General features: G+C 34.9%; 3 protein-coding genes across 9 annotated transcripts in view; 2 read left to right on the forward strand and 1 right to left on the reverse strand.

Annotated features, from left to right (window-relative positions):
• Window positions 1-24,793, reverse strand: part of LOC6642508 (protein sickie) — a 215,571-nt gene that overhangs the window by 75,143 nt on the left and 115,635 nt on the right. For 4 of the 6 annotated variants that reach the window (XM_023175880.2, XM_047010629.1, XM_023175879.2 and 1 more), the window contains exon 3: window positions 23,001-23,410. In XM_023175880.2, the coding sequence (XP_023031648.1) occupies window positions 23,001-23,410 (410 nt within the window). Of the gene's footprint in view, window positions 1-66; window positions 189-23,000; window positions 23,411-24,793 lie in introns of those variants that run through there. The other 2 variants (XM_023175881.2, XM_047010630.1) reach the window with 1 other exon arrangement.
• Window positions 14,920-17,223, forward strand: LOC6642509 (xenotropic and polytropic retrovirus receptor 1). 2 transcript variants are annotated; one of them, XM_023175882.2, is made up of 5 exons: window positions 14,922-15,059; window positions 15,119-15,782; window positions 15,840-16,547; window positions 16,605-16,771; window positions 16,827-17,223. In XM_023175882.2, the coding sequence occupies exons 1-5, from the start codon at window positions 14,991-14,993 to the stop codon at window positions 17,181-17,183; spliced, it is 1,965 nt and encodes a 654-aa protein (XP_023031650.1). In that variant the 5' UTR covers window positions 14,922-14,990; the 3' UTR covers window positions 17,184-17,223. The 2 variants fall into 2 exon arrangements, with proteins under 2 accessions (XP_023031651.1, XP_023031650.1); XM_023175883.2 differs by lacking the exons at window positions 16,605-16,771; window positions 16,827-17,223 and having other exon boundaries at window positions 14,920-15,059; window positions 15,119-15,780; window positions 15,840-15,916.
• LOC124460205 (xenotropic and polytropic retrovirus receptor 1 homolog) lies at window positions 17,236-19,797 on the forward strand. Its single transcript, XM_047010631.1, has 6 exons — window positions 17,236-17,343; window positions 17,398-17,937; window positions 17,991-18,108; window positions 18,175-18,879; window positions 18,934-19,100; window positions 19,154-19,797. Exons 1-6 carry the CDS (start codon window positions 17,275-17,277, stop codon window positions 19,460-19,462), a joined length of 1,908 nt encoding a protein of 635 aa, XP_046866587.1. The 5' UTR covers window positions 17,236-17,274; the 3' UTR covers window positions 19,463-19,797.

Consider the following 24,793-nt stretch of genomic DNA (forward strand, 5'->3'; position numbering starts at 1 on the left):
AGATTGACATTATTCCATGGGCAAAGAAAAGCTCTCACAAAAACATATTTGTTAAGTTTTTTTTACCTTCTGACATCCGGTGAGTTGGGCAGGCTGCGACATTTTCGTGAACTTTTACCACCACTTCCTCCGCCTCCGCCATGTGATGAGGATGATGATGAGGTGTTACCCATGTTTAGCGATTAATTTTGCTGGTTTTGTTTTTCACGTTTTATTGTGGGTAATGGTTTTTAATTTGGCATTTGGTTAATATAATTTTTTTTGGCACTTTTTCATATATTTTTAATTCGGTTTTTTGTTTAAAAAAGGATATTTCTATTAAATAAACCGTATTAATATTTTATTCTTATTAAATGGTTAAGAAATGGTTTGCATTTGGCATACTTTATGGCTTTTCTCCAAATTTTGTTAGTTAGCTGTTTTCCTTTTTTTATAGGTCATTAATGATAAATGCAAAGTTTACAAACGTATTGAAAAGTCTGTTAAATTTTTAACAAAATCTTAGAAGTCCCCTAATTTTTCTGAATTTTAGGAAAAAAATTGGTTTTTCTTTTGTTTCCTTGGAAATATTTTTCCTTCAAAGAAATGTCATAAATAAAACTTGATGTCCCATGAAATGAATCTCAGATGTTTTTTTTTTCTCGAAAAAGCATTTACCAATCAAAAGAAATTTCCTGAAATTTCCCCCTGAAATTAATCTCTGATGTTTTTTTATGTCTAAAAAGCATTTACCAATCAAAAGAAATTTCCTATTTAATCGAAATGTTTTTGTAACTTTAGATATCGATGGTTTTTGAGATTTTTGAGCTTTCATATAAAGATTTTTTTTATCTTCATATAAATAATTTTAGCGTAAAAATATTTATAGTTTCAATAAATGCAGGTCGCTTAAAAAATAGGTTCAAGCTAAATATTTTCATTCAGAATATTTCGATAATAAAAATTAAGCATGTACCATGCTAAATAAAATTTATAAAAAAATTGCTTCAAACCTTTTGATTCTAAAACAATATTAACCCAAATTTAATTTGTTCACCGATTTTTAAACCAATTTTGCGAAATTTTTAAATTTGTGAGCTAAATGACTTACTTAACCATAGATTCACATAATTATAGTATTAATTACTATTTTCATTTTCATTTTCTGTTATGTCAATCTGTAAAAACTTTTATTTTTCAAGAGCTGTTTCTTTTCATTTCTTTTCCTAAGTAATTCGAAATGATAGGGACAAACAAACAATTTGCAACAATTTATGAAAATTATGCAGTCAAGTTGAATCTAAAGTTGACAAGTTTTCCTCCTTTGTTTTTTCTTCCTTCTTACTATTCGTCTATCTGTTTCTTCAACGCTTTTGCTGTGTCTATGCTAAATTGTCGTAATTGTTGCTGTGACAGTTTGATTACGCAACTGATGCCAAAGGAAAAAGAAAACTCCAAAAGCGAAAAGGGAAAAGGGAAAAGAAAGTATTCAATATAAATCAGTCAACTGACACTGCAACTGAAACTTCTCCTCCCGCTCTCCCCGTAAAGGCTTGACACGTGTCGCATTTTGCAGAATATTCGTGAACATTTTTCACAAATCGTAAAGGAAAAACCTCCCCATTAATTTTTACGACAAATTGATTAAGCCCAACAACATTTTCACTTGCAGCATCCCTTCTTTACCAAGATATGGCGCAAAGGTTTCGGGTGTAAAAAAATATGACCACTTTGAGGGCATTTAGCAGGCACTTCAAATACAAACCAGAAATTGTACAATCGAAATCTTTGTTCCCAATCACGTGTCACGCACACGTGCGTGTGTTACTTTACACGCAATTTTTTTTGTCGGTCTTCTCCAAGTTCTTGTTGTTAATCATTGTAATTGAAGTTATTGATTTTATGAAAAGAACAACGACGTAGCTTTAAGCATCTTTGCCTTTTAGAAAAAGAGCAAACAAATTAGAAGTCGACTTTGAAATACCTTCTAAAGTTGGCATGAACTTATTACTCTCTCAAAAGTCTGGAGGCTCTACTTAAAGGACATATTCGATATTGACGAAAAAATCCAATTCTTGTTTTTGTTTTGTTGTATTTTTACGGTAAGAGAAATGTGTAATTTGTATTATTTGTTAACTAAGAGTACATGAGTTAATATACATATGAGTAACATAACCAAGCCACAAATTATTTATTTAAGTTTAGCATCCAAGGAGTGTGCAGATGGACACAAAGATAAGGCATAAAATATTTGCCTCACTTTAACCATCTTAACACACAAATTTGATCGATGCTTACAGGGTGCAAAGCCAAGACTTTCATTTACTTCATTTACTTTACTTTTCATTCTCCCCCCTGTCTTAGTTTCTGTTTCCGATTAGCCAGCTCATACATCAAAAACCAGTCGTGGCTTTTGCCGCAGTCCATCTGGTTGTAGTCCTACGGAAGTTGTGCAAATATGTCTATATAATTGCATTAAGCAACCCTAACGAAAAAGGAAATTTCAGGTTTAAGATCAAAGTGCTACGCAAACATTTTATCCAGACTCTCATTTTACCCCATGGCCGAGAATAAATTGGGGGTTTTCCCATTTTTCTCATTTTTCCCTTTTTTTGTTGGCTTTGTGTATTTGCCTTTTGGGACGACGGGTGTGTCCAGACATTTGTTTGATTAGCGACAATTTTTACTTATGTCCAGCAGCATCATCAGTCTGCTAACCTCTCCTGCCCCCCATCCATACCCGTCCCACTTAATTACAAACTAATTACATAGAGTAAACACTGTTCCCATCGAAGGGTGCGTTAGGTCTTATGTATTTGTGAGCTTATAATGAGTGGAAAAATGGCATATTTAGGTAATTAAATCAGAAATAATTCAGAAGTCTAAAGAATCAAAGAGAGAGAGGGATCAAAGTAGAACTGAAAGTAGATGTCAAAGACTTGAGTTAGAATAAAATTATGAAAAATATAATATAATTACTACCTAAGTATAAGTGTAACAAATGGTCTCGCCTAGAGATGTACCAAATTCGATCAATTTGAATTCACGACTGCGCTTTTAATTGGTTTAATTTTGAGTGTCGAATCATTGCATATTTATTTAAACTAATATTAAAAGATATAAGCTAAAATACTGCTAAAAATATTTTCGATTTCTACACAATTAAAGTTAATATGGTTAAAGGTTCGAGGGTCATCAATGTTCTCTCTACTTCAAATAGAAAACCCCAGAGAAAGGTTCACAAAGGAACAACATGTACAGTTTTTTCTTTGAATTGTGTTTAATAAATTTTACTTGATATCCAACATATTGATTGGTTTTATCGATATATGTAACCTCAATTGGGGATCTGAAAGCGAGCATTTCTGTCAGTTTACTGCCTCTTTTAACCATCCGCAGATGCGGCATCGATAACTAATTGTTCAATTTGAAAAATATCACGTACAAGTCGATGGCTTCGCTACATTGAAACTTTTTGACACACTTAAATTGCCGCCGGGTGGACTTGTCTCTCTCCCTCTAGACAAGTTGAGCAAACACTTTCCTTATCACAAAAGAACATTGCACTTTTCCGACCAATGCATACAAATTCAGTCAAAGAAGTGGGCAAAACTTTTGTCAGGCAGAGGAATAAGGTGAAAATGGTAGGGAGAGAGGTGGAGAAAAGTGGATGGAGAGTGGTACTCTTATCTATGCCGGCCCATGGGGCAAGTGGAATTATTAAAATCGGTTGCATTTTGCATATATATACAAGTAGAGAAACTGGAAATTGACGTTTAGTCACGTACCAACCGAAAGGAGGAAAGATGGAGGAGATGGTGGCCAGATGGAGAGGTGCCGCCACAACCCAAAAAAGGCAAATTATTTAATATCCGAAGAAGTGGCAGAAAGTTGTTGTTGTAATGGCCAAGTGGAAGAGTAGAGGAAAGTGTGGCTTGAGGAAGTGTATGTTCTTCTTGTCACGAACAGAGAACAACCGCAAGGCGAATTTTTTTGCGTTTTTTGTTTTTTTGTAACCATCGACCATCCATGGTGGTTGTTACTTTTTAGGATGTGAAAATGCAATTTTTGAAAGGAAGTTCATATTAAATTAATGGCCCGATGTAAGTATATATGTATATATTGTATATATCTGGTTTGCTTTTTTTCAAGTTTCGTCTTAAGCTATTGACCAATGTCTGTCTTGATCGGGCTCTGGTTCATAAATCTAACAATGCACAGGCGTTCAATCACCTCCAACCAATTTCTAACCGACTGGCGCCTGCTGCCTGCTCTGCATATACATATATTATACGTTCATACCCCAGTCCAAGTCGACTTTGGCTTTAACAAATAAATTCTCTTTGAGATTTATGGCAAAAAGGAAAAAAAAATACAAACGATATGCCAACTCCCCCAGTCCTCCTCGTTCTCCTTCCACTAATCCCCTCTCACTTTGTCCCATAAAAAAAGCCATCTAAATTTAAACAAAAGGCAAAGGCATAAAATCACACAAATTGAAGGTAGATGAATGCAGGAGGAGGTAAAGAAACAAACTCAAAACGTGCAAATGCACGTGCTGCTCCAAATTTTCAACGCCACATGAGACCCAAAACGAAAAAGGGGAGGCCAAAAAGAGGTTATGGGGATGAGAAGAGAAAGAGAACTTGAAGTCGATGTACAAGAAGAGGGAAGCGAAGGAACCCCTCTTTGCGCTCCAGCGAGCAAAACAAAAATAGACAAGTTTATGGAGCAGAAATCAACTTGAAAGAGTCGTTTTTAGCTTCCGCTTAAAAAACAACGTCAAAATAAGTGGATAAAACAAAGAGCTCAAGCATTGACTTGGCATCGACTACCAAATATCCTGCATTACATAGAGATGAAATAATTAAAGCTTTTAATGGTTCCTAGACTAAAATAGATCCAAACGATAGAAAAAACTTAACGATTAGGAAAAAAAAAATGGTTATTGCTAACTATTGTCTTCAATTAAAATCAATATCATATGTAAAACCAGACTCTATCGATGAACATATCTGCCAAAGTGTCACGCATGATTTCCTAAGGGCGTTCTGGAGAATTTTGATCCATATATGTGTTTTATTTAAATGATTTGTTATTTTATTTTAATGTTTAATGTAAATATATATAAAAATTTAAGGTCAACTCTACAAAGAACATTATTTAATCCGAAAACTTGTTAAGAATCATAACTATATAAAGTAATGAATATATTCTACGTGTTTTCTTTCTTTCCAATATCTAGGATAGAATGTTTCAATTTCGATACTGCTTTTATTAAAGATATAAAAAAATGTTAATAAAGTTTAGTTTAAATTCCTAAAATCAAACTAATAAATAAATTTTTTGATTCTTTGTTACGAAGACTAGACTATATTTAAACCTTTTCTAATATAGCAAAGTGGAAATTATTAGCATTAAGTTGTTGACTATGACAAGCTAATATACCCCCTTAAAACTATTTACATAGAAGGTATTAAAAAGCATAGAAAGAGAGAGGGTAGCAAACGAAGTGAAAAAATCGTTTTGTCTAAAAGTCTATTTTGTATTTTTCTTTTCTTTTTCTTGTTGCTTTTCCTTTTGGGTTTGTTTTTTTATTTTTTTCTTTTGTTGTGTCAAAGCAAATCAACAATTTGCTTTTGCCGTTTTGCATTGAAATGCCAAGATGAATGCCTAATTTTGGGCTTTAACTCAAACCCTTTTCTCGTTTCTGTAGTCAAGCAATTAATTGCCTTTAAAAAGGGCTAAATGGTAGGTGAGGCTTGGAATATAAATCATAAGAGAATATTTCATAATCGGCTGTCATTCGGCGTTTGCCTGTCTGTTTGACAGTTTTTTTCCGCTTTTTTCTTTTTTTGAAGTGAAGCGCAACAAGCGAATGACATTTCCTCGCTGTCATTTGGTTTCTTGGGGATCTGCCCGTCTCTCTCTCTCTCTCTCTCTTTCTCTCTCTGTTTGTCGATTGCCGACCAATTGAAGAAGTGCCAAACACGCATCAAGATAATCAATTCGAATAATGCCAAGAAACCGATATGGACAAAATCTTGTGACTTGTGTGGTCCGTCTCTCCCTCCTTATGCGACTGGAAAAATTTTTATGCAATGTTGCCAAATTTCAAGCCCACATATTTGGATTTGAAAATTTTCGTTGTCAAGCAATTTGCATAAAATTAGAATGGCCTTTTTCCTCGCTTTGAATGATGGATGAATGGATTGTGCAAGGAATAAGTATAAAGGGTGTGGAGTGAAGTGCAATAAGCGAATTTATGCAATTTTTTGGGTTGCATTCAAATGGACAAAGCTTACACTCGGTTAAGCAAAATTGTATTTTTAGCAATTTGTTTGTAGATTTACAATTAAATTATGATGATTATTAAGTGCAAGAGGGAAACGAATTATATGTTCCAGACGTTGAGACGAAGACTTAAACATTTACCATTTGGATCTGTTGGGATATTAATTTGAAGTCGATGCATCAGTTATTGAAGAATTTTTTGCAAGCTTTTGGCACAATTGAGGTTTTGTCGAAAGTATATATCCTTTGTAGGGATCTGTCAAGTACTGCATCTTTCAATAAAATAAACAATATGCTAAGAAAAAGTAAAAGAAACATTACTATAATTCTCTTTTTAAGAAATCTATAAAAATACGTATATCTAAAGATTTGAATCATGGAGTATTAAACTTTAAGTTGCTATAAAATATTATTCTTAATCACTTTTTTCCTACCAGTTTTTACACCTATCAAAAACAAGCTTTATGCCCTCTGGAAAACTCACTTCACCAATCATGGAAAAGCAGTCAACACTTGAAGAATCTTGCCAATGGCAATTTGCATGATGGATTAAATAGATCCACCTGATTCGGGAGCCATAAAGTAACGATCATCTCTCATAATTCTTTTGACAAAGTGGCAAAACATAAAGAATAAGGGGCTACTGAGCAGTTATTAATGGATGAAGGTGGTTTGACAAGTTTCAGATTTTAGTTAGATTTTATGAACCTATATTAAAAATGTTTACAAAATGTTTAATCAGAGTTTGTTTGAGTACTTTTTAACCTCAACAAAGTTCAACAACTTCTATTAAATGAAAAACTTCTGTGAAACTAGTTTCGTTCTTACACATTAAGTAAATGAAAAACTTTCATTAATATAGTTTTTATATGTTCAAGCCAGTTTTATAAAAGTTTACATTTTCCTGTTTTTCTTATCTATCATAAAGATTTGAGTGTGCAATTATTAAAACCACTTTCCATTTGTCTTTTATTAGAGTGTCGAGCCTAATCATTTGCTGAATGAATGCCTCTCAAAGCGAGTTGCCAACCCTTTGGCCCATTATCATTATCATAATTAAATCATTAGGGATATGGTCTTCAATAAACCATAATCAACTGTCAGCTACCACCTAAACTCGCTCCACGCTTAGAGGCCCATCTATTCACACGATTCGAATGAATACAACTTGGAGGAGGGCGACCCCTATCATTAGTCAAAGTTCTGTGTCAGCTACCTACAAGTACTTTGAGTCTTTGCCGCAATTGATTTTACATTTCGAGCTCCCCCAGATTGCTGAGCGAGTTTGATATTTTGACAGCTTGCTTTTTGATATCTCGTATTTCAAGCAGGATGAATTCCTGGTTTTGATTTCGTTTCTGTGGAAAGAGGGTGAGTTGGCAGTTCAATGCTCTTTCTTGTACGCCCCTCATTTGACAGCTTCTGTTACTTGACTGTCAGTTTGTCAATGACAGAACAGAAAATTGAAAAATCCTTCTTGTATAATCTCCACTCAATGTTTACTCAACTCTTAGTAACCATAATTAGCTTAGGTATCGAGTATGCAGCAGAAGGAGAAAGCAGAAACTTCAATAATCCTTACAACATGAAGAAGAAGAAGCCAGGAGGAAAAGGTGAAGTTGGAGTTTTGAGACTCATCAGCTACTATCTTGCATAAAATTAAAATAATTTTTTTTTTTGGGCAGGGGGGAAAAGAGTCAAGCGCATCCGTCGATTCGAGACGGTGATTAATTGAAGACACGCGCCGTTATAAGGCCTTCTGGCAAACCGGTTAAATGCCAAACATTGTCCCAATCTACCAGACAACCATCTGTGATAAACCTGATGACAATGTGGATTAGCAGTCCCATCTTCGATGCCCTCTTTCGTCTAGATATTGGTTGTTGTCTATGTCTGCGACTAATTACCGTAAGGACCTGAATTAAAAGAGCTACAAAGCCGTTTAACCATAAACAAGTAAAATTAAAGAATCAGTCACATGGAAACAAGAGACTTCTGCGTTGCCATGTAAACACAAAATGATGCATTTTGATAAGGAATTAAAATGAAGATGAGTATTCCAAACAGTTTGGGTTTACTTGAGGGGTCAGCCAGTTATGGGAACTCTAACAGTAGTTTTTGTTGGGGTAAAAAAATGACAAGAGCTTGGCATACAGATGACTAAACTTAGGAAATTTTATTCTTCTGTATTAGAAGGTTAGTTCATATATATAATTTTTGTAAGGCTACTTTAGCTAAGCTCATTTATGAAGATTCAATTGTTCGATATAGGGACAAACATTGCCTCGAAAAAAACTGTGTTTAGAGGATAAACCTTAGTCACTTGACAATTTTTCTTTAAGACCTAATGCAGATCATTTTATTGAGCTTTTGATTTTCTACATTTGCAGCATTTTGAGTTTATGTGAATTATTTGCCTAATTAGAGAGCTATATAGAGAGGTTCAACTGAATTTATGGAGGCTTATTTTGGAGGCTTTATAGCTAAAGCTTAGGCAATGAAAATTTGATCATGTCTATAAAATATTTAAAAAGAGTTCTACAATTTTATGGCTTCTTTCTGAATGTTATAAGATAAGTTAATTTCCGCTGAAATGAATAACTAATTTGTCAGCCGATCTACACCTAAAATCTAAAACCCTTTTTCATTCCTTGCCATTCCTTTTCGATTGGCTTTCTACAATTTCTATGGCGTTGCAACGGCTCGTTCTCATTGTCACTAGATTATGCAAAAAACTATACGATATGATGTGTAAGTATATCCGCAAGTTTGTCATAGTTTACATTTAATTATTAGTAAGTGAATTCAGCTTTGAGATAAACACACTTTTCGTTGTAAACAGAAGCTTACGGTTACAACAGTAATTTGAATTGTGTGTATCATTTCCATAATGGAAAAATAGTTGTTTTACCACGAAGCACAAACATCAGACATAATAATTGCAAAACTTTAATTTTTTTAATTTCAAAAACTTTGAATCCCCTCGGCATAAAACCAGCATATAGAATTCTTTTCGACTATAAATAAAACACATCTCTTAACTAAAGGGTGGAGATATGTATTTTGTCTGGCGGTCCATTGAGAATACTGTGTCTGGCCATAAGTCTGGTTCGAGTTCAGTGTCTGTCCCGGGCACTAAGCCTTTTAATTTGTGTGCAATGAGATAAGGCGTTAATTATGCTCGGTCCGAGCACAAAAAACTCTGCAAAAAGCAATGGTCTATGGTTTTGGGGGGGTTAAAAAGCCATAAAGTATGCAACAGCTTGTGGAAACTTTTTGTTAAACTTTTTCGATGAATGCAATACACACAAACACACACTTTATTTATTCATTTCATTTCATTTCCTTTTAATTTGATTTTAGTTTGACACTTTTGAGATTTGGTTTTTAGCACTGTTCGATTTGCCGGCTTTTAGGTTGCATCTTTTCCAGCTTTTTGGCACATGTTTCGCATTTTCATTTTGCTTTCAACCACTTCGTAAACATAAACAAAACGAATATAAGAAAATTGTGAAAAGTATCCGCGGATACGTCTTTACACCATGAAATCGCGTTGTAAACTGATTCGAACAGAACATGTTGCAAGTTCTCTGATGGGGGTTGACAGTGGTACAAAATGTATATAACTTTCGCACTTCAACCACCAACTACGAGGGAAGCAAGTTGTCTCACCGAATTGAGTGTACTCTGCATCAAGTGTAAAAGCTAATTGGAATTTATTTGGATTTCTTTACTAATTCTATGACTATTTTTCCAATAACCGTCAGTACTTCAATAGATTATTATAATATATTAAAATAGTTTAATAAGTCGTGTTTGCAAGTTTTTAAAAATATTGCTAAATAAAAATGGTAAATGAATCTAAATTTTAAAGTTCAGTTTTTATATGATTCCTTAACTTTAAAAATTGTTTGTGATTACATATGTCATAAATAATAAAGTGATAAACATATATTAGAAATTTTAAAAAATATAGGAATTTTGAAGACTAAAAATTTAAATAATGAAAGGTCATTAAATTAAATAGAAGAAAATAAATAAAATATAGGTTATAGTAAAATTTACTAGCTCTGTGATTACAAATAGATGCTCTAATCTAATATAAATATTGAGTTTAACATCTAATAAATTAATGAAAAAATGACAGAAAATAAAATAAAAATTTTAAGGCTTGAATAATTAAATATAAAAAAAGCTCATATAAATTGTCTTGAAATTAAATTTAAATATAAGTAAATACAACAATTTTACAACTTATTTTCATGTAAACAATTTCGTATACTTTTGGTTGCACTGTGCAGTGCCTGGAAACTGCATCACTGAGAAGTCCTCATGTCTGTCTGGCGTTATATGTATTGTATCTGTTTCTGTTTTTCTCTTCTTTTCTTTTCTTCTACCGTATCTAAAAATAGTTGCACTTGCTGTTTGTCGGGAGAAATTTTGTGTGTGAGTGGGGTTTCCCCGGCCCTACCCCTCCCCCACACATTTTCCACTTCTCGTCTGTTAAAGTTCAATGCACATGCTGCCACTGCCACTGCCATTGCTGTTGGTGATGTTGCCTACCGCTTGGGGGTCAACCAATTAAGCTTGGCCAAAGTTATTGCCATCGAGCCAAACAAATCGCAGCAATTTAGCAAAGTAAGCAATTATGGCAAATAGTTTTCTTGTCGCATAAAATGTCGCGAGCAAACTAAAATTGTTTAATCATCGAGCTTAATTTCAATTTGAAAAACTCGTTTCTGCTTCTTTTTTTCCCCCGACTTTTTTCTTTTTTATTGACGGGCTCTAAGCGGCTTTATGCCGATACGTTGCTCGATTTTCTAGTTTATGGCAATGATGTTATATTTTTTTTTGGTCTTTTGGTTTTTTTCTGTTGATGTTTATTGGCAATGTGTTGGAAATATGATTCCAATTATATTGGCAGGAGCCGAGAAAAAGAGTAACAACAAACATTCGGTGATTGGATTTTGGCTGAAACCAGACTTTCGAGACTCTGGTATAATTGAAAGTGTGTGGCACAGGCAATGAAAGTTAAAGTTATGGCCTCAGAATTGAGATATTGGCGGTCAACGTTGGGTAGTCATTTTAATAAATCTGATTAAAACAGGATATGCACACCTAATTTGTATAGTCAAATGGTTGAAACTTTTTATTAATTTATAGTGGAAAATATTAAAATAGTTTAAATGGGATAATAGTAAAAGATTGCTAGTTATAAGGTAATTTATTTATACTTTAATACCAGTTTTTAATGTCCTTAAGTCTACTCAATTCAATCAACTTATTTCCAGAAATCATTTACGAATCCAGAGGGGAGCTCGGGGGTGTTTTGGTTACACCCATACAAATATTCGTTTATCAAAAATTTTTTGGCTTTTCTAGTACTTTTAATGCATATCCAGTGAGTTCTAGAAGTGATCGTATAATTTTAAAAAATGTTCATAACGACATAAGAGCAAGAGCTAAAATTACTAAATTTTTAAAGTCGAAATCTTGACTTTTTGATCGAAATCATATATTCTATGTACGTCAGTGAGTAAGATAAAAAATTTGTTTAATTTCTTAAAAAAAAAACTTAACAGTTTTCATTACGAATTTCAAGTTAATCTTAACTAGTCATGGTTCTTAAAAAATTAATAAATCTCTCGCCAAATTTTAATAAAATAAAATAAATAATCTGGTTAGATTACGACCTTTTTGGAATTAAAGTCAAACCTTGCATTCAAGCCGATTGACTGGAGGTCAATCTTCCAAAAGAACTTTCTAAGCCAAAAAAGTTATAAAAAAGATCTGATATTGTTTTATTGCTCCTCATTAGTTAGTAATGTGTTGAAATTGGTAAATCATTGAACGCTATAGAATAAATTTGATTTTTAAGAAATTATAGTAAATTATTTCCTGCCTAAATGGATTTCAAAAACATGTATTGTTAGTTTTAAAATTGAATTTGGTTCTTTCCAACCAATTTGATTTAAGCTTTTCTACAATAAATACATTCTTTATGGTCCCACACATGGCAAGTCTCTGAAACTTTCACCTTCTGGCAGAATTTGACTCAAAAAATTTTTAAAACTTTTTTTCAAAAACAAAACGAAATGAAAAGAAAGCGAAACGTTGTGTTTCGCTCGAACTCCAAAAACTAGAGACAATAAATCTTTGTTTATACGAATTCAAAAACCATGAAAGGCTTTCGCCCGAGTTGCTACAGTTGCACAAACACACACACACACTCACACAGTGTGTAAACGGCAACAACTTACAACATATAGTGGCAGACTGACTCTAACTCCCACTCCCTCTTCACTATCCCATTTCCTCCCTCCCTTTTACTACCCCACTAATGCCATTAAGCCCCTGCTCTAAAAACACTAAGCATGCATTTTATTGCCTTTTGTCGTATAACTGAGGAGTCGACGGCAGAGTCCAGGCACTTTATCATTTCTATGGCAATGTTTACTTTTCATTTTATATATTCGTACATACATACATATGTACCTCCTATATACATATATATATTTCACATCTATGGAAACGTATGTCGCTGGGATCTCTGGAAACAAAAAAACATTGTTCACTTGCCTGCCGCTGTCGTCTATCCAATTGTCCAAACGGTCTGTCTATGCAAATATTTTTATTTGCCTGCTGGTTATTGTTGTCCAGTCAGCGACCAAAAGGACCATAAAAAATTAAACTTGGTATACAAAAAAATTAGGGTGCCGACTCCTAAGATACCCTTAAGCAAATGAGGGGCATGACATTCGACTAAAATATGATGATTAATATTAAAATTTGGTCGGTTCAAAGGTTAAGACCTCGAGAACCTTCTGGTGACTATCGACAAAGCGATTTTTTAGATTTTGAGTCAAGAAGTAAGAAACTAATAAATATTGCGAAAGGTTTTTCAGTTTTAATTGATTGGGGAATCTTTGTAGAATGTCCTGATTGTCTTTTTCACTTGAAGACCCTAAGAAGATACCTATGAAAATCAATGGGAGGGATCGCATACGTGAGCAGTTAATTCAATGGTTACCCAACCTAGACATCTATAAAAAGATTATTGAAAATACTATTCCCTTAGAGGCATATAAGTCTTTATATGCCTTTAACCTTATGATCGAGTTCACTCACCAGTAACAAAATGTAAACACATTCAAAATGTCAACATACCCTTCCTTGATTCGCAGATTTTGCAGAGTATAGAAACTAAAACTAACAAATGCCAACTGAGGAACGGAAACGTTAGGTGATTTAAATAGAAATATTTTGCACATGTTTGCACTTCTTTAGGTCTTTAATGTAATGGAGCTTAAAATTTGTTGGTTAACTTAATCAAGTTCTTATGATTAAGTAGTTGAGGATTCCCCAGGGAGTTAATTACTTGAGTATTTAGCATATAATTATGAACCAACTACCTACCACCACCTGTCTCATGCCTCTTTAACCTAAAATACTCCCCAGAGAGGACAAGAGCGAAAAGGAAAAGAAGGAAGGAAGAAAACCACCCACTTGCCAATTCAATTTTCCTTTACGAGCATTTTTCGCTCTAACAACAAACAACAAACTGTTGGAAAAAGTAATCATCGTTGCAATTGTTTCACATTTTTCACCCAGGAAAACAGCAGGAAAGTCAGGGAAAGTAAAGTAAAAGATGAATGCCTGCTTTGATGATGTTCTGCGAAGACTACAAGCGAGTGGATAAGAATGGGAGTGTGGATTGGTATGAAGTGGAGTGGAGTGAAGTAGAGTGAAGTGGCGCTGAGTTAGGAATGAATGCCTGTAGACGACATTTTTCTGCTCCCCAATTTTATTTCGCCTGTGTTTCTTATGACTAATGGCATATTTGTTTGAGCGGGGGGAAAATCGAATTTCGAATTGTGGCCACCGCTGATTGGGACAAGGCTTTAACCTTAAAGAGTTAAACATGCAACCCCCAAAGATATGCTCTCATTTTTTGTACTTTTTTTTTAATAATGCAGTCACTTCACAAAATCCATGTCCACTTCACAACAACAAAAAAATTGTATATTAAAGTCTGCTTTCAAGGCTGCTTCAACATGAAAACCCAGGGGGGAGGCGGTGTGCATCTCTGGGTGATTCTGTGGTTGGGAGTGGGAGGTGTGGGCGGTACGACAGACTGTCCGCCAAAACAAAAGCAAAGAATGTCAAATGGTAGACAGAAAAAACGGCAGGGAAAAACGCATGTCGAAATATTGTTGTCAGACTTGTACGGACAATGGCGATGCGAATCAACTTCAGTTGGCTACACTCGAAAGAGGAACAGGGATGTTTAGCCATCAGTAGATGGGTAGGTGGAAAAAAAACTCTGGGAATCAAATGCTGACCATTCCATGCCTAATTGTAACTGATTTATTGCCATAACAGAGGCATAGACATGGCTAATGTACTGGTTAATGTGACAATTGCTTAGACTTTGATAATTTAGAAAAATTTAATAGTTATAGTCAAATTTAAAATTTGATTTGCCGGCTTCAATCAATTGGAAGTCAAAGTTTTTTCAGATTTATGTTAAATTCTTCTAAGTATTAATTATTTTTTGAATTATTGGCTATAATATTCAGATAAGAATATTTTTCCAACACTTTCTAAAGTAAGAAGAATATTTTAACTGGTATAATATATTACTCCAAAGAAAATAAATTTTATATACCTTTTCAACACTGCTCAATATTTTGATACAATAAAATAAACATAATATAATGAAATTTGGCAAAACCTTTGAGACACTTTTAACAGCAGAATGGCGTCAGCAATATATGAACTATGCGGTAAGAACTCTATATGCTTTTCCCATTGATGAATATATATCCATCTCTCTGAATAATAGGAACTCAAAGCAATGATCCGTCGCGCTAGAGATCGGGCACCCAATCCTAGTAATGCATCCAATCAACAAATAGCCAACTATTATAGGGATTGTGAAGATGAATTCTTTAAAGTCTGCGACGAGGAGTTGGAACGGGTTAATTTCTTTTTCGATGAGAAATTGGCGGAGGCACGACGTAAATATGCCACCTTGATGATACAAATGACATCCCATCATCAGCCAAGAGATCGTGAGTCTGGCACTTCCATATATCCAAGTATGCACGATGTGCCACATAGTCGTGGGGACTTGAAAAGATTGCGTCTGGCATCGAGTGAATTCTATCTGAGTTTAATCATACTCCAAAACTATCAAAGTCTTAATCTAACTGGGTTTCGTAAGATATGCAAGAAATATGATAAACATCTAAAATCCATAGCGGGTAATAAATGGTTTCAAACGTATGCCCTCAATGCTCCCTTCACCGAGGATTATGAACTGCGACGTTTGATTGTGGGCATGGAGGATCTTTATACGCAACATTTGGCCAACGGAGATCGCTCCAAGGCTATGCAACAGTTGCGTGTGCCACCCTTGGGCCATAAGACACCATCAACAATAATATTTTGTGCTGGCTTATTTCTAGGACTCTTCATTGTGTCATCCATAATATGTGTGATATCGTGTGAGTTATAATTAGGTCATTTGAAACATCTATTTTTATTGTTTGGCCTTTTTGTAGATTTTTCTTTTTATGACCAACAGGAATTATTGTCATCATTTGTTAGAATCTATCGTGGTCCATTTAGTTGGATTATGTATTGTTTCTTTATTTCAATTAATGTGTATATTTGGCAAAAATGTGGCATCAATCATGTCCTGATCTTTGAAATGAATCCCCGTAATCATATACAGCCAGCCTCATATCTGACAGTAGCCAGTAGCATGGGTTACTTATGCACCCTGAGCATGTTGGTCTATCTACATCACAAAGAGTTCGGCATAGATGATCCTCAGCTCTTTCCCTTGACTTTTATAGTTTTGGCCACAGCCTTATTTTTCAATCCCATACATATTTGGAATTATCCTGCACGAATATGGTTTCTAGGCATTCTGGGTAGAGTTTTATTAGCTCCTTTCTTCTATGTTCGATTCTCGGACTTTTGGCTGGCCGATCAATTGATATCATTGGTCTATTGTTTGGTGGATCATTATCAATTGGGTCGTTTCTATGTTCGTTATTATAGCAAACGGGAAGATGCTTTTGATTTTGAACCCGACTATGTTGTGGCTGTCATCCGATGTCTGCCTGCTTGGTTTCGCATGGCTCAGAGTCTGAGACGTTACTGGGAAGGTACATCCAAGTCTCCCATTTATTTATTGAATACCCTGAAATATTTCACTATCATTGTAGTCGTTGTCTTTTCTACCATTCAAATGGAGACAAATGGTAAGTGTCAGGGGGTGAATGAAAAATTCCAAACTCACTAATGAATGCCTCTTTCAGCCGGCTATGAGAACATATTTGAAAATCCTTGGGTTTGGGGCTATATTACAAGTGCCACACTTTCGAATATATATCAAGCAATTTGGGATTTAATAAGAGATTTTGGTTTATTCAAAGTCTGGCATGGTGAAAATATATTTCTACGCGAAACTTTAATCTACCCAAAGGTAAATGACAGACGCATAAAGATTATAGAGTATATATTTCTATGGACTTTTTCAGTGGTTCTATTATTTTGCCATTTGGGCAAACACACTACTCCGATTCGTATGGGTCTTGGAAGTCTATTTGGCCTATCACGAAATTCTTTCACCCTATGATTGTAACACATTGTCTGGTTTTTGTGAAATTACAAGACGTTTCATTTGGAATATATTGCGCTTGGAATATGAACATTTGTATAATTGTGGCAGATTTCGCGCCACACGAGATATACACATGATGGCCCTAAATGCCCGGCAAGAGGAAATGTTGGAACGTTTGATGGATGCGCCGGATAATGATATGCAAAAGAATAGACGGCACAAGCAAATTAATGCTGATGCACAGCCCCCAAAAATAAATAAAATTTATTTCTAAAACTTTTTTCAAATACAATCTCATTGATATTTCCATCATATTGAAGTTTTGGTATTATTTCTTTTGTGTGTGAGAAAATCGGTTAGACAAAATGAAATTTGGTAAGCAAATGGAAAGATATATGACGTTTGAATGGCGGGAGCAATACATGAAATATGACGTAAGTTGATTCCACTCTTCATAATATTTATCAGCACTAATTTGTATGAAAAAGCATTTAAAGACCCTCATAAATGAAGGCTTAGTTGAAGCTCCGGACCTGGGTTCCATTCCCCGCATTATGATAATTGAATATTATCGAAATTTGGAAGATAACTTTTTCGCGACCTGTTCCAGTGAACTTAATCGAGTGGAGCTCTTCTTTGTTCACAAATTAGCTGAAGGTTATCGTAAACAATCCACATTTAAGATGAAATTCATATCATTAAGACGACAAGAAGGAGGTGCATCTACAGGAGTAGAATCGATGAGGTATACTCAGAATGAAAGGGTGGATAAACAAAAACTACGTAAGGCGTACAGTGAATTCTACTATAGTTTGACTGTCTTGAAGAATTATCGTACTCTGAATTATATGGGTTTTCAGAAGATATGCAAAAAGTATGACAAAAATCTGGAATCCACTGAGGGCGCCAAATGGTGTAGATATGTTCTGGATAAATCATCGTTGAACAAGATAAGTGAGTTAATCAAGTTAATTAAAGAAGTGGAGGATACATATACAGAGTATCTAACGGGCGGTGATCGTTCAAAGGTAAAAATTTAAATTATTTATCTTAATCCTATTTGACTATTTCCTTTCCTAAGGCCATGGCCAAATTAAGAGTACCACCGTTAGGAGTACGTACTCCTTTGGGTAAAGTCTTTTGTACGGGGGTCCTTTTGGGTCTTTTCCTTGTTGCTGCATTCATATGTGTCATATCGTGTAAGTCAAATTCCTATCTTAGCTACTTAAATCAAGTGAATTACTTATTTTAAATCCCTTATTTAGATTTTGCTTCCTTTGAGGAACTTGAATTACTTTCGACTTTCATACGTCTCTATCGTGGTCCCGTTGTTGGTATACTTTTCTGCTTTTACTTGGCCATTAATATGCATGTTTGGCAATTGATGGGTATCAATCATGTTCGAGTATTCGATATCAATCCACGTAATCAATCCCAACCTGTGGCCCTACTTCAGGCGGCTAGTGCATTGGGTTATATATGCTCCTTGACGATTTTGGGATTTCTACATTATATGCAATTCGATATAGCTGAACCATATTTCTTCCCCCTGATTTTTGTGATTGTAATGTTAATATTACTTTTGAATCCCATTCGAATGATGAACTATGACTCCCGTGTGTGGTTGTTACAAGTGTTTGGACGGATTTTCGCTGCTCCCTTTTTTGAGGTGACTTTTGCTGATTTTTTTATAGCCGAACAATTGATGTCATTGACCAACTGTCTTGTGGATTACTATATACTCTTTCGATTCTATCTGAGATACTATACCGATAGTAAATCTACATTTGATTTCGAAATAACAAATTATGCAGTGCCACTTTTACGCTGTCTACCACCCTGGTGGCGTTTGGCTCAATGTTCCAGGCGCTACAATGATACCAATTCGATTAAATTTCTATATAATGCTGGCAAATATCTTTCAGTATTTCCGGTTATCTTGTTTTCCACAGTTCTTACGGATACTGCAGGTATAATCAGAGAAATCGTTATATAATCATTTACTCATACATTTGATAATTTAGATAAATACAAGCAAATATCACATAATCCTTGGCTTTGGGGCTATGTTAGTAGTTCACTAATATCAACAATTTATTTCATCTATTGGGATTTAGTAAAGGATTTTGGATTATTCAGAGTGTGGAGACGCGAAAATCTTTTTCTAAGGACACAACTAATCTATCCCAAAGTAAGTTATAACTTAATTTATTAAAATTACTACAAATTGTGTTCTCTTTTTAGTGGTTTTACTACTTTGCCATAGTGGAGAATTGTGTATTACGTTTCATTTGGCTTTTGGAATTGTATCTCAATATTAATGAACATATTTTGCCCTACAATGCCAAGAGTTACGTTAGTTTATGTGAAATCACAAGACGTTTCATATGGAATTTTCTACGTTTGGAAAATGAGCATTTGTATAATTGTGGAAAATTTCGAGACCCCCAAGAAACATTTATTGGCATTCCAAGTGCCGAAGATCAAACACAAATTGATAATCTCTTGCAGGAATTGCAAAACGTGGACTCTGAACATCCAAAGAGGCGTTAAGGAATAGACAATTGCGATTCAATGAAGCATTTATCTAGAGGTCCTAGCAGAGACGATGACTTGCCTTTGGGGGTTGACAACAAGCTTCCAATTGAATAAAATTAATTTCACATTTACCAAATTAAAACCGCAAATGGAATTATAAATTCAAAACACACAGGAACGGCAGGACAAAGCAGCAGACGAAGTGGAAAAATTTCAAACCCGCAGGACAACCAAAAGTTAAATCGACAACTAGAGTACATTGAGAAAAATACACTGCAAATCAAGGAAAAAGTATCATTTCCTTTTGTAGATAGTTGTTAGAAGTGACAAGTGACATTTAAAAAGGTGACTTTAAGACTCTAGAATCTAGAATTAAAGACTCTTATCTATATAACTAGAACTAGAAAAGTTCCAATCTGCAAAATTTTATAGAACAAACGAATCGGGTTCAAACGTCAATTCTTCTGTCTATTTTGTTCAGTGTTTTTGAAGGACAAGGTCCATGCAGGTTTGTGAATTTATTTTTAGATCCTGACAAGTTGTCAATTGGGTGTGTGTGTGAGGGAGTCCCTGGGCGCAAAGTGGCCACAATAGGCAGGACGACGAATGCAATGCCTGCTCAAAGAAGAGATGGAGTTGAAGTTCAATCTGGGGTAAAAAGATTAAAGTCTGAGAGATTTTTCGGGGGTTGTTCTGTTCTGTGTGGATGCCACACATGGTCACGCATAAATGCAGTCGAATTACCGAGACACGCACACGTGGGCGTATTTTAAGGGGTAAGTACAGGAATTTACGCTTCTAAGCCAAACCCAACCAAAGCCATCCCCAACTCATACTCATATGTTTCTGGTGTAGCCTGTTAGAGCAACGGGCTCCATTACAAATGTTATAAATACATTTGGGAACATATTGTTGCAATGTCTGGGTAAAGCAATTTTCAGTTATAAATGGCTTGAGAAAACCTTTTACAGTTTTGGGGTTGGAAAATGTCATCAGCTGTTTTATTTTGAGGGCCAAAAGGAATGCTTGAGAAATGCTCCCAAGGATGGATTTTAATTATGTGCGTCAAGGCAACATGTTGCTGGCTGCTCTCCTTGGAAATCACAGCTTTAAAATACCAGAAAATAAGAGGAAGTTGTGAATTACCCGGCACCAGCTGTCTCCCTGGTTTTGAATATTGCATGAAGAGCGCCAACTTTATGCCATTTATGCTATTGTCGTTGTTATGTCGCCATTTTGTTGTCGCGAGGGGTACGGGAAGTGGTTGACACAGACCGCAGACATTATAAACAGCCGACTCGGTCTCTAGTCTAGTGAAAGTTTTATGGTCCAACTTTAAATGAACCTGTGCCTGCAATCTGCCGTCTGTGTCCGTGTCTGTGCGTGTGTATATGTGTGTGCCTACCACAAACTAGGGGCAAGGACGACCAAAAAAATGCAATGCAATTTATTTGTCTGTTTGTTGTCTGCTGCTCGAACGAGTCGTCGGAAAGTTGAAGAAGAAAAACGCAAAACATTTCCGTTACGCATTTAAATTTCATAGTCAGTGAAAGTCATCAACACATTTCGATTCGTGTGGGTCGTTTTGGGGTCGGAGGGAGCCACACAAAAGCTTCCGTTTCCTGTCTACTCCAAAGGGACTTCCCCCGAGGGTTGCAAAAACCTCCCCCAGCAGACATTGTTCCTGGCAAATAAAGTTTTCTAATTTGGCCACGATTCTCGTCTTCAGGTTTTGAATTTTTCACAGAAATCGAGAGAGAACAAAAAAAAAGAAAAGCAAAGATGTCGACATTTGCCCTTAAAGGTATGCCATGTTTTTCTTCTGTTTTTTTTTTTTGTTTTTGGCTTTTGGCAGTTTGATGTTGAAAGGCAAACTGCTTGTAATTTCCGGCAAACAAACCAATAAATCATATTTAACTTGCTATGAATCTTTTCTATTTTCTTTCGTTTTTCGTCTATTCTTGATTTGGGGGAAAAACGTGAAAGAAATGCGTACCGGATGGTCTTATGGCCGTATAAGCCAAATGCATAGGAAATCCCTGACATTGGATATGAGCTGATGGAAATGAGTAAAAATTCCTCCGAGTGGAATTGACTATGATGGCAGGAGGGCAAAATAATCCGGAAACTGGTTGGGGCGGGATAGACAAGTAGCTGAATTTAAATAAACGATGTTAGATTCTTACTTGGGGGATAAGACATTGCTCCAAGAAAATTTTTGTAAAGCTAATAAAGCTGGATTCGAAGTGAAAGCTTCAGTAAGCATATTAGGATTTATGTATATTTTTAACTTGGTTAACTTTAAATCGATTTTACTGGAATTTGTTTTGAATATATAATCAACTCAGGTTTATCTACAGTAAATATAAATGAGAGTTATTAAATTTATAACAGTTTATCATATTTTACAAATACAGAAATTTAAGGATTTATATCAGACATTCACACTGTTTAGCTCTAGTTTATTAAAATCTTTTAGTAGGGCTGAATAGCAAACAGATTGACTGGAATCTACAAGTTTGCATCTGAAGGAAAATATCCTGGCCTTAACGTACATACATATATCTATATAAAATGCCAAGAAAATAGTAAATCACTTTGAGTTTTATTTTGCAACACTATGCAATTAAATAGGAGTTAACCTAATTCGTAATATAAGTAAACCTAATAATTTTCAAAAAATTTTATTAATATTTTCGAAATTGGCGGTACAAATATTTATCGCTCGATGTATATCGATAAATAACGTTTTACATTGCTGTTAAAATAACAGTGCTCGCAAGTGATGCTGTTAACTTTAACGCTGCATAGCGTCCTAAGGGTGCGAGTAACTACTCACCGGAAGTGTTAAGGGACTGAGTAACTTACTCAATTTTGCTCAATTTGAGTAAATTACTCAGTTCCTTAGCACTTCCGGTGAGTAACTGCAGTTTTAAAAGCGTTGTATACGGGCTGCAGTTTGGAAACCATTGAAAACGAATTGCAGTTTGGAAAGCATTGAAAACGTATTGCAGTTTTGAAAGCATTGAAAACGAACTGCAGTTTGAAGGTGTTGAAAATTAAGTTAAATACAAAAAACCCACCCAGTCATTCATTATGACGTTTGACAATATTTGTTTATTGACCATTTAGGATAGATCGAAAATAAAAATAAATTTAAAAAATTAATATGAATTAATTTAATATGACTGAGTTAAAAAACACCAAGCCGTTTGTTCCTATGCGAAATGTTTCGAATGCAACGAGGCGTATCTCTTTATTATGCTATTTTATCTCATTCGACGGGAAATTTAATTCACTATCGATCGTAATCGTTAATGTGTAGTTATACTTTAGTATGAATTAGTGGCGTTAAATGACGCCAAACAGGAAGACCAAAAAAAATAAATAGCAGATCGAAACTTAAATATTTGATCTTTGATCTTGATCCTTTACCTGGATTTGGATCTTTAGGAATTTCAAATAAATACAACATAAAATTATCAATTTGCAAATATTGCCAAGGAAGTAAATTAATGAAATTGTATTTAAACTATTTGAAAGTTTTACTCACCGATTCACCATCTCATTGCCGTTCTCCAAGGATTGAGCCAGTTGCTGTGACGTCTGTTGTTGCAACTGCTGTTGTTGCTGCTGCTGTTGCTGCTGCTTCTCCTGCCTCTGTTGCTGTTGCTCTGTTTGATTCTTGTCGGCAACAGAAGCTCTCAGGCTACCACCCAAGCCAATGCCAAGGACAGAACCACCACCGAGAGTTGAAGAGGCACTGCTACTACCGACTCCGCCGCCACCAGTGACTCCAATCGTTTTCGTTTGCTTCGCCTGCTGCTTATACCGACTCAGGGCAAAGAACAGGGCTAAAACGGCTTTCAGGCGTCCGGCACATATGTCATTGGTGGTAATATTGTCCAGTCCACCAACCGATTGACTGCGCAGCACGTGCAAGCACGAATTCACGTTGTCGTACTGTTCAAACGAGAAAGACAAATGACACAAATAAAATAAAATCTACGACTAAACTCAAACATTTCAACTTATTCGAACGATGAAGATGAAGTTGATGACCCTGACTATGATTCATCGCTTGTCGAAGAAGCTTTCCCAATTTAAATGTAAATCCTAGAAACAACTTTATCTAACATTTTTGGCGCCATTAACGCGCACAACAAACCAAAATCGACCGAGAGTCGTGATTTTGACAAACAATCTGACTCCGAGTTTGACTTACAAATGGCTTTTTTATAGCTAATTTGCTTGAACGTTCTTAACTGCTTCACGCACACGCACAAAACGAACCCCGAACCTTAAACCTAAACCCCAATTCCATTCAAAAAATTTAAAAGAAACCGACCAAGAACAACGGCAGCAGACAGACTCAAAAATATATAAAACCAAAAAAAATTGACATTAAGATAAAGTGTTCAGTTGTCAAATGTTGTAAAATTCTTTCCCCCCAACTCCGCCCTATCAAGTCGTTTATGTATCAACAGAATGAAAATACCAAGAAAATTTATTGTTGTTAAATTTTATACAACTAAATGATGCTCTTTAGATTTGATGAAGAATTTTGGCTAAGAAGCTAAGAAACGTGACGAAGATCTTACCAAATTAAACATTTATGTTGAAAATAGAAACTATTTATGTCCATGAATTATTTCATTTTCTATTTTCAACGTGTGTCTCAGTAAAGTGAGATCTTCTACATATATGTATTATATCGGAACTTATTCTCTTTTGGAACTTTTTTGGTATCAAATGCCCACATTACCTCTTTCTAACTGAACTCATGGTCGATAATTTGTTTTTGTTTCCTTTTTTTTATTTTTGGGCCATACTAACACCTCCGGATCAAGGCAAGTTTGACAATATTTTATTTAATTATCAGTCATGACCGTTACTTACTATAATTTTTGTTAATATTCACCTATTATAATCGGAAATTAAGATGTTATGTATTAAGTTTGATTATTTATTTGAATAATATTAATTTCTCAACTCATTTCTATGCTGAATCTATTATCCTATTTCTTGACACAGAGAAATGAGGTTTTGGCAAAGCTCTCGATAAATTTATGAAAAATTTATAAAAATATGTTTTAAAAGAAATGAAATGAATCTGTTATCTCGTCCTCCTCGATGATTTGTAAACTCTAAAATAATGAAATCATATAATAGCACATCTTAAAACTTTTTCAACAGACTTTTTAAGTTATATTCCTTGAGTCAAGAATATAAAGGTGGTTTTCTAAAGAAATCGTCAATACTAAACTGATATACGATGATAACAGAGGATGCAAGGATTCAAGTTCAGGTAGAAAATATTATTATTTAAGTATTTCTGTATATATT

This window comes from Drosophila willistoni (genome assembly GCF_018902025.1).
Source record: "Drosophila willistoni isolate 14030-0811.24 chromosome 2R unlocalized genomic scaffold, UCI_dwil_1.1 Seg167, whole genome shotgun sequence".
NCBI classification, from domain to species: domain Eukaryota; kingdom Metazoa; phylum Arthropoda; class Insecta; order Diptera; family Drosophilidae; genus Drosophila; species Drosophila willistoni.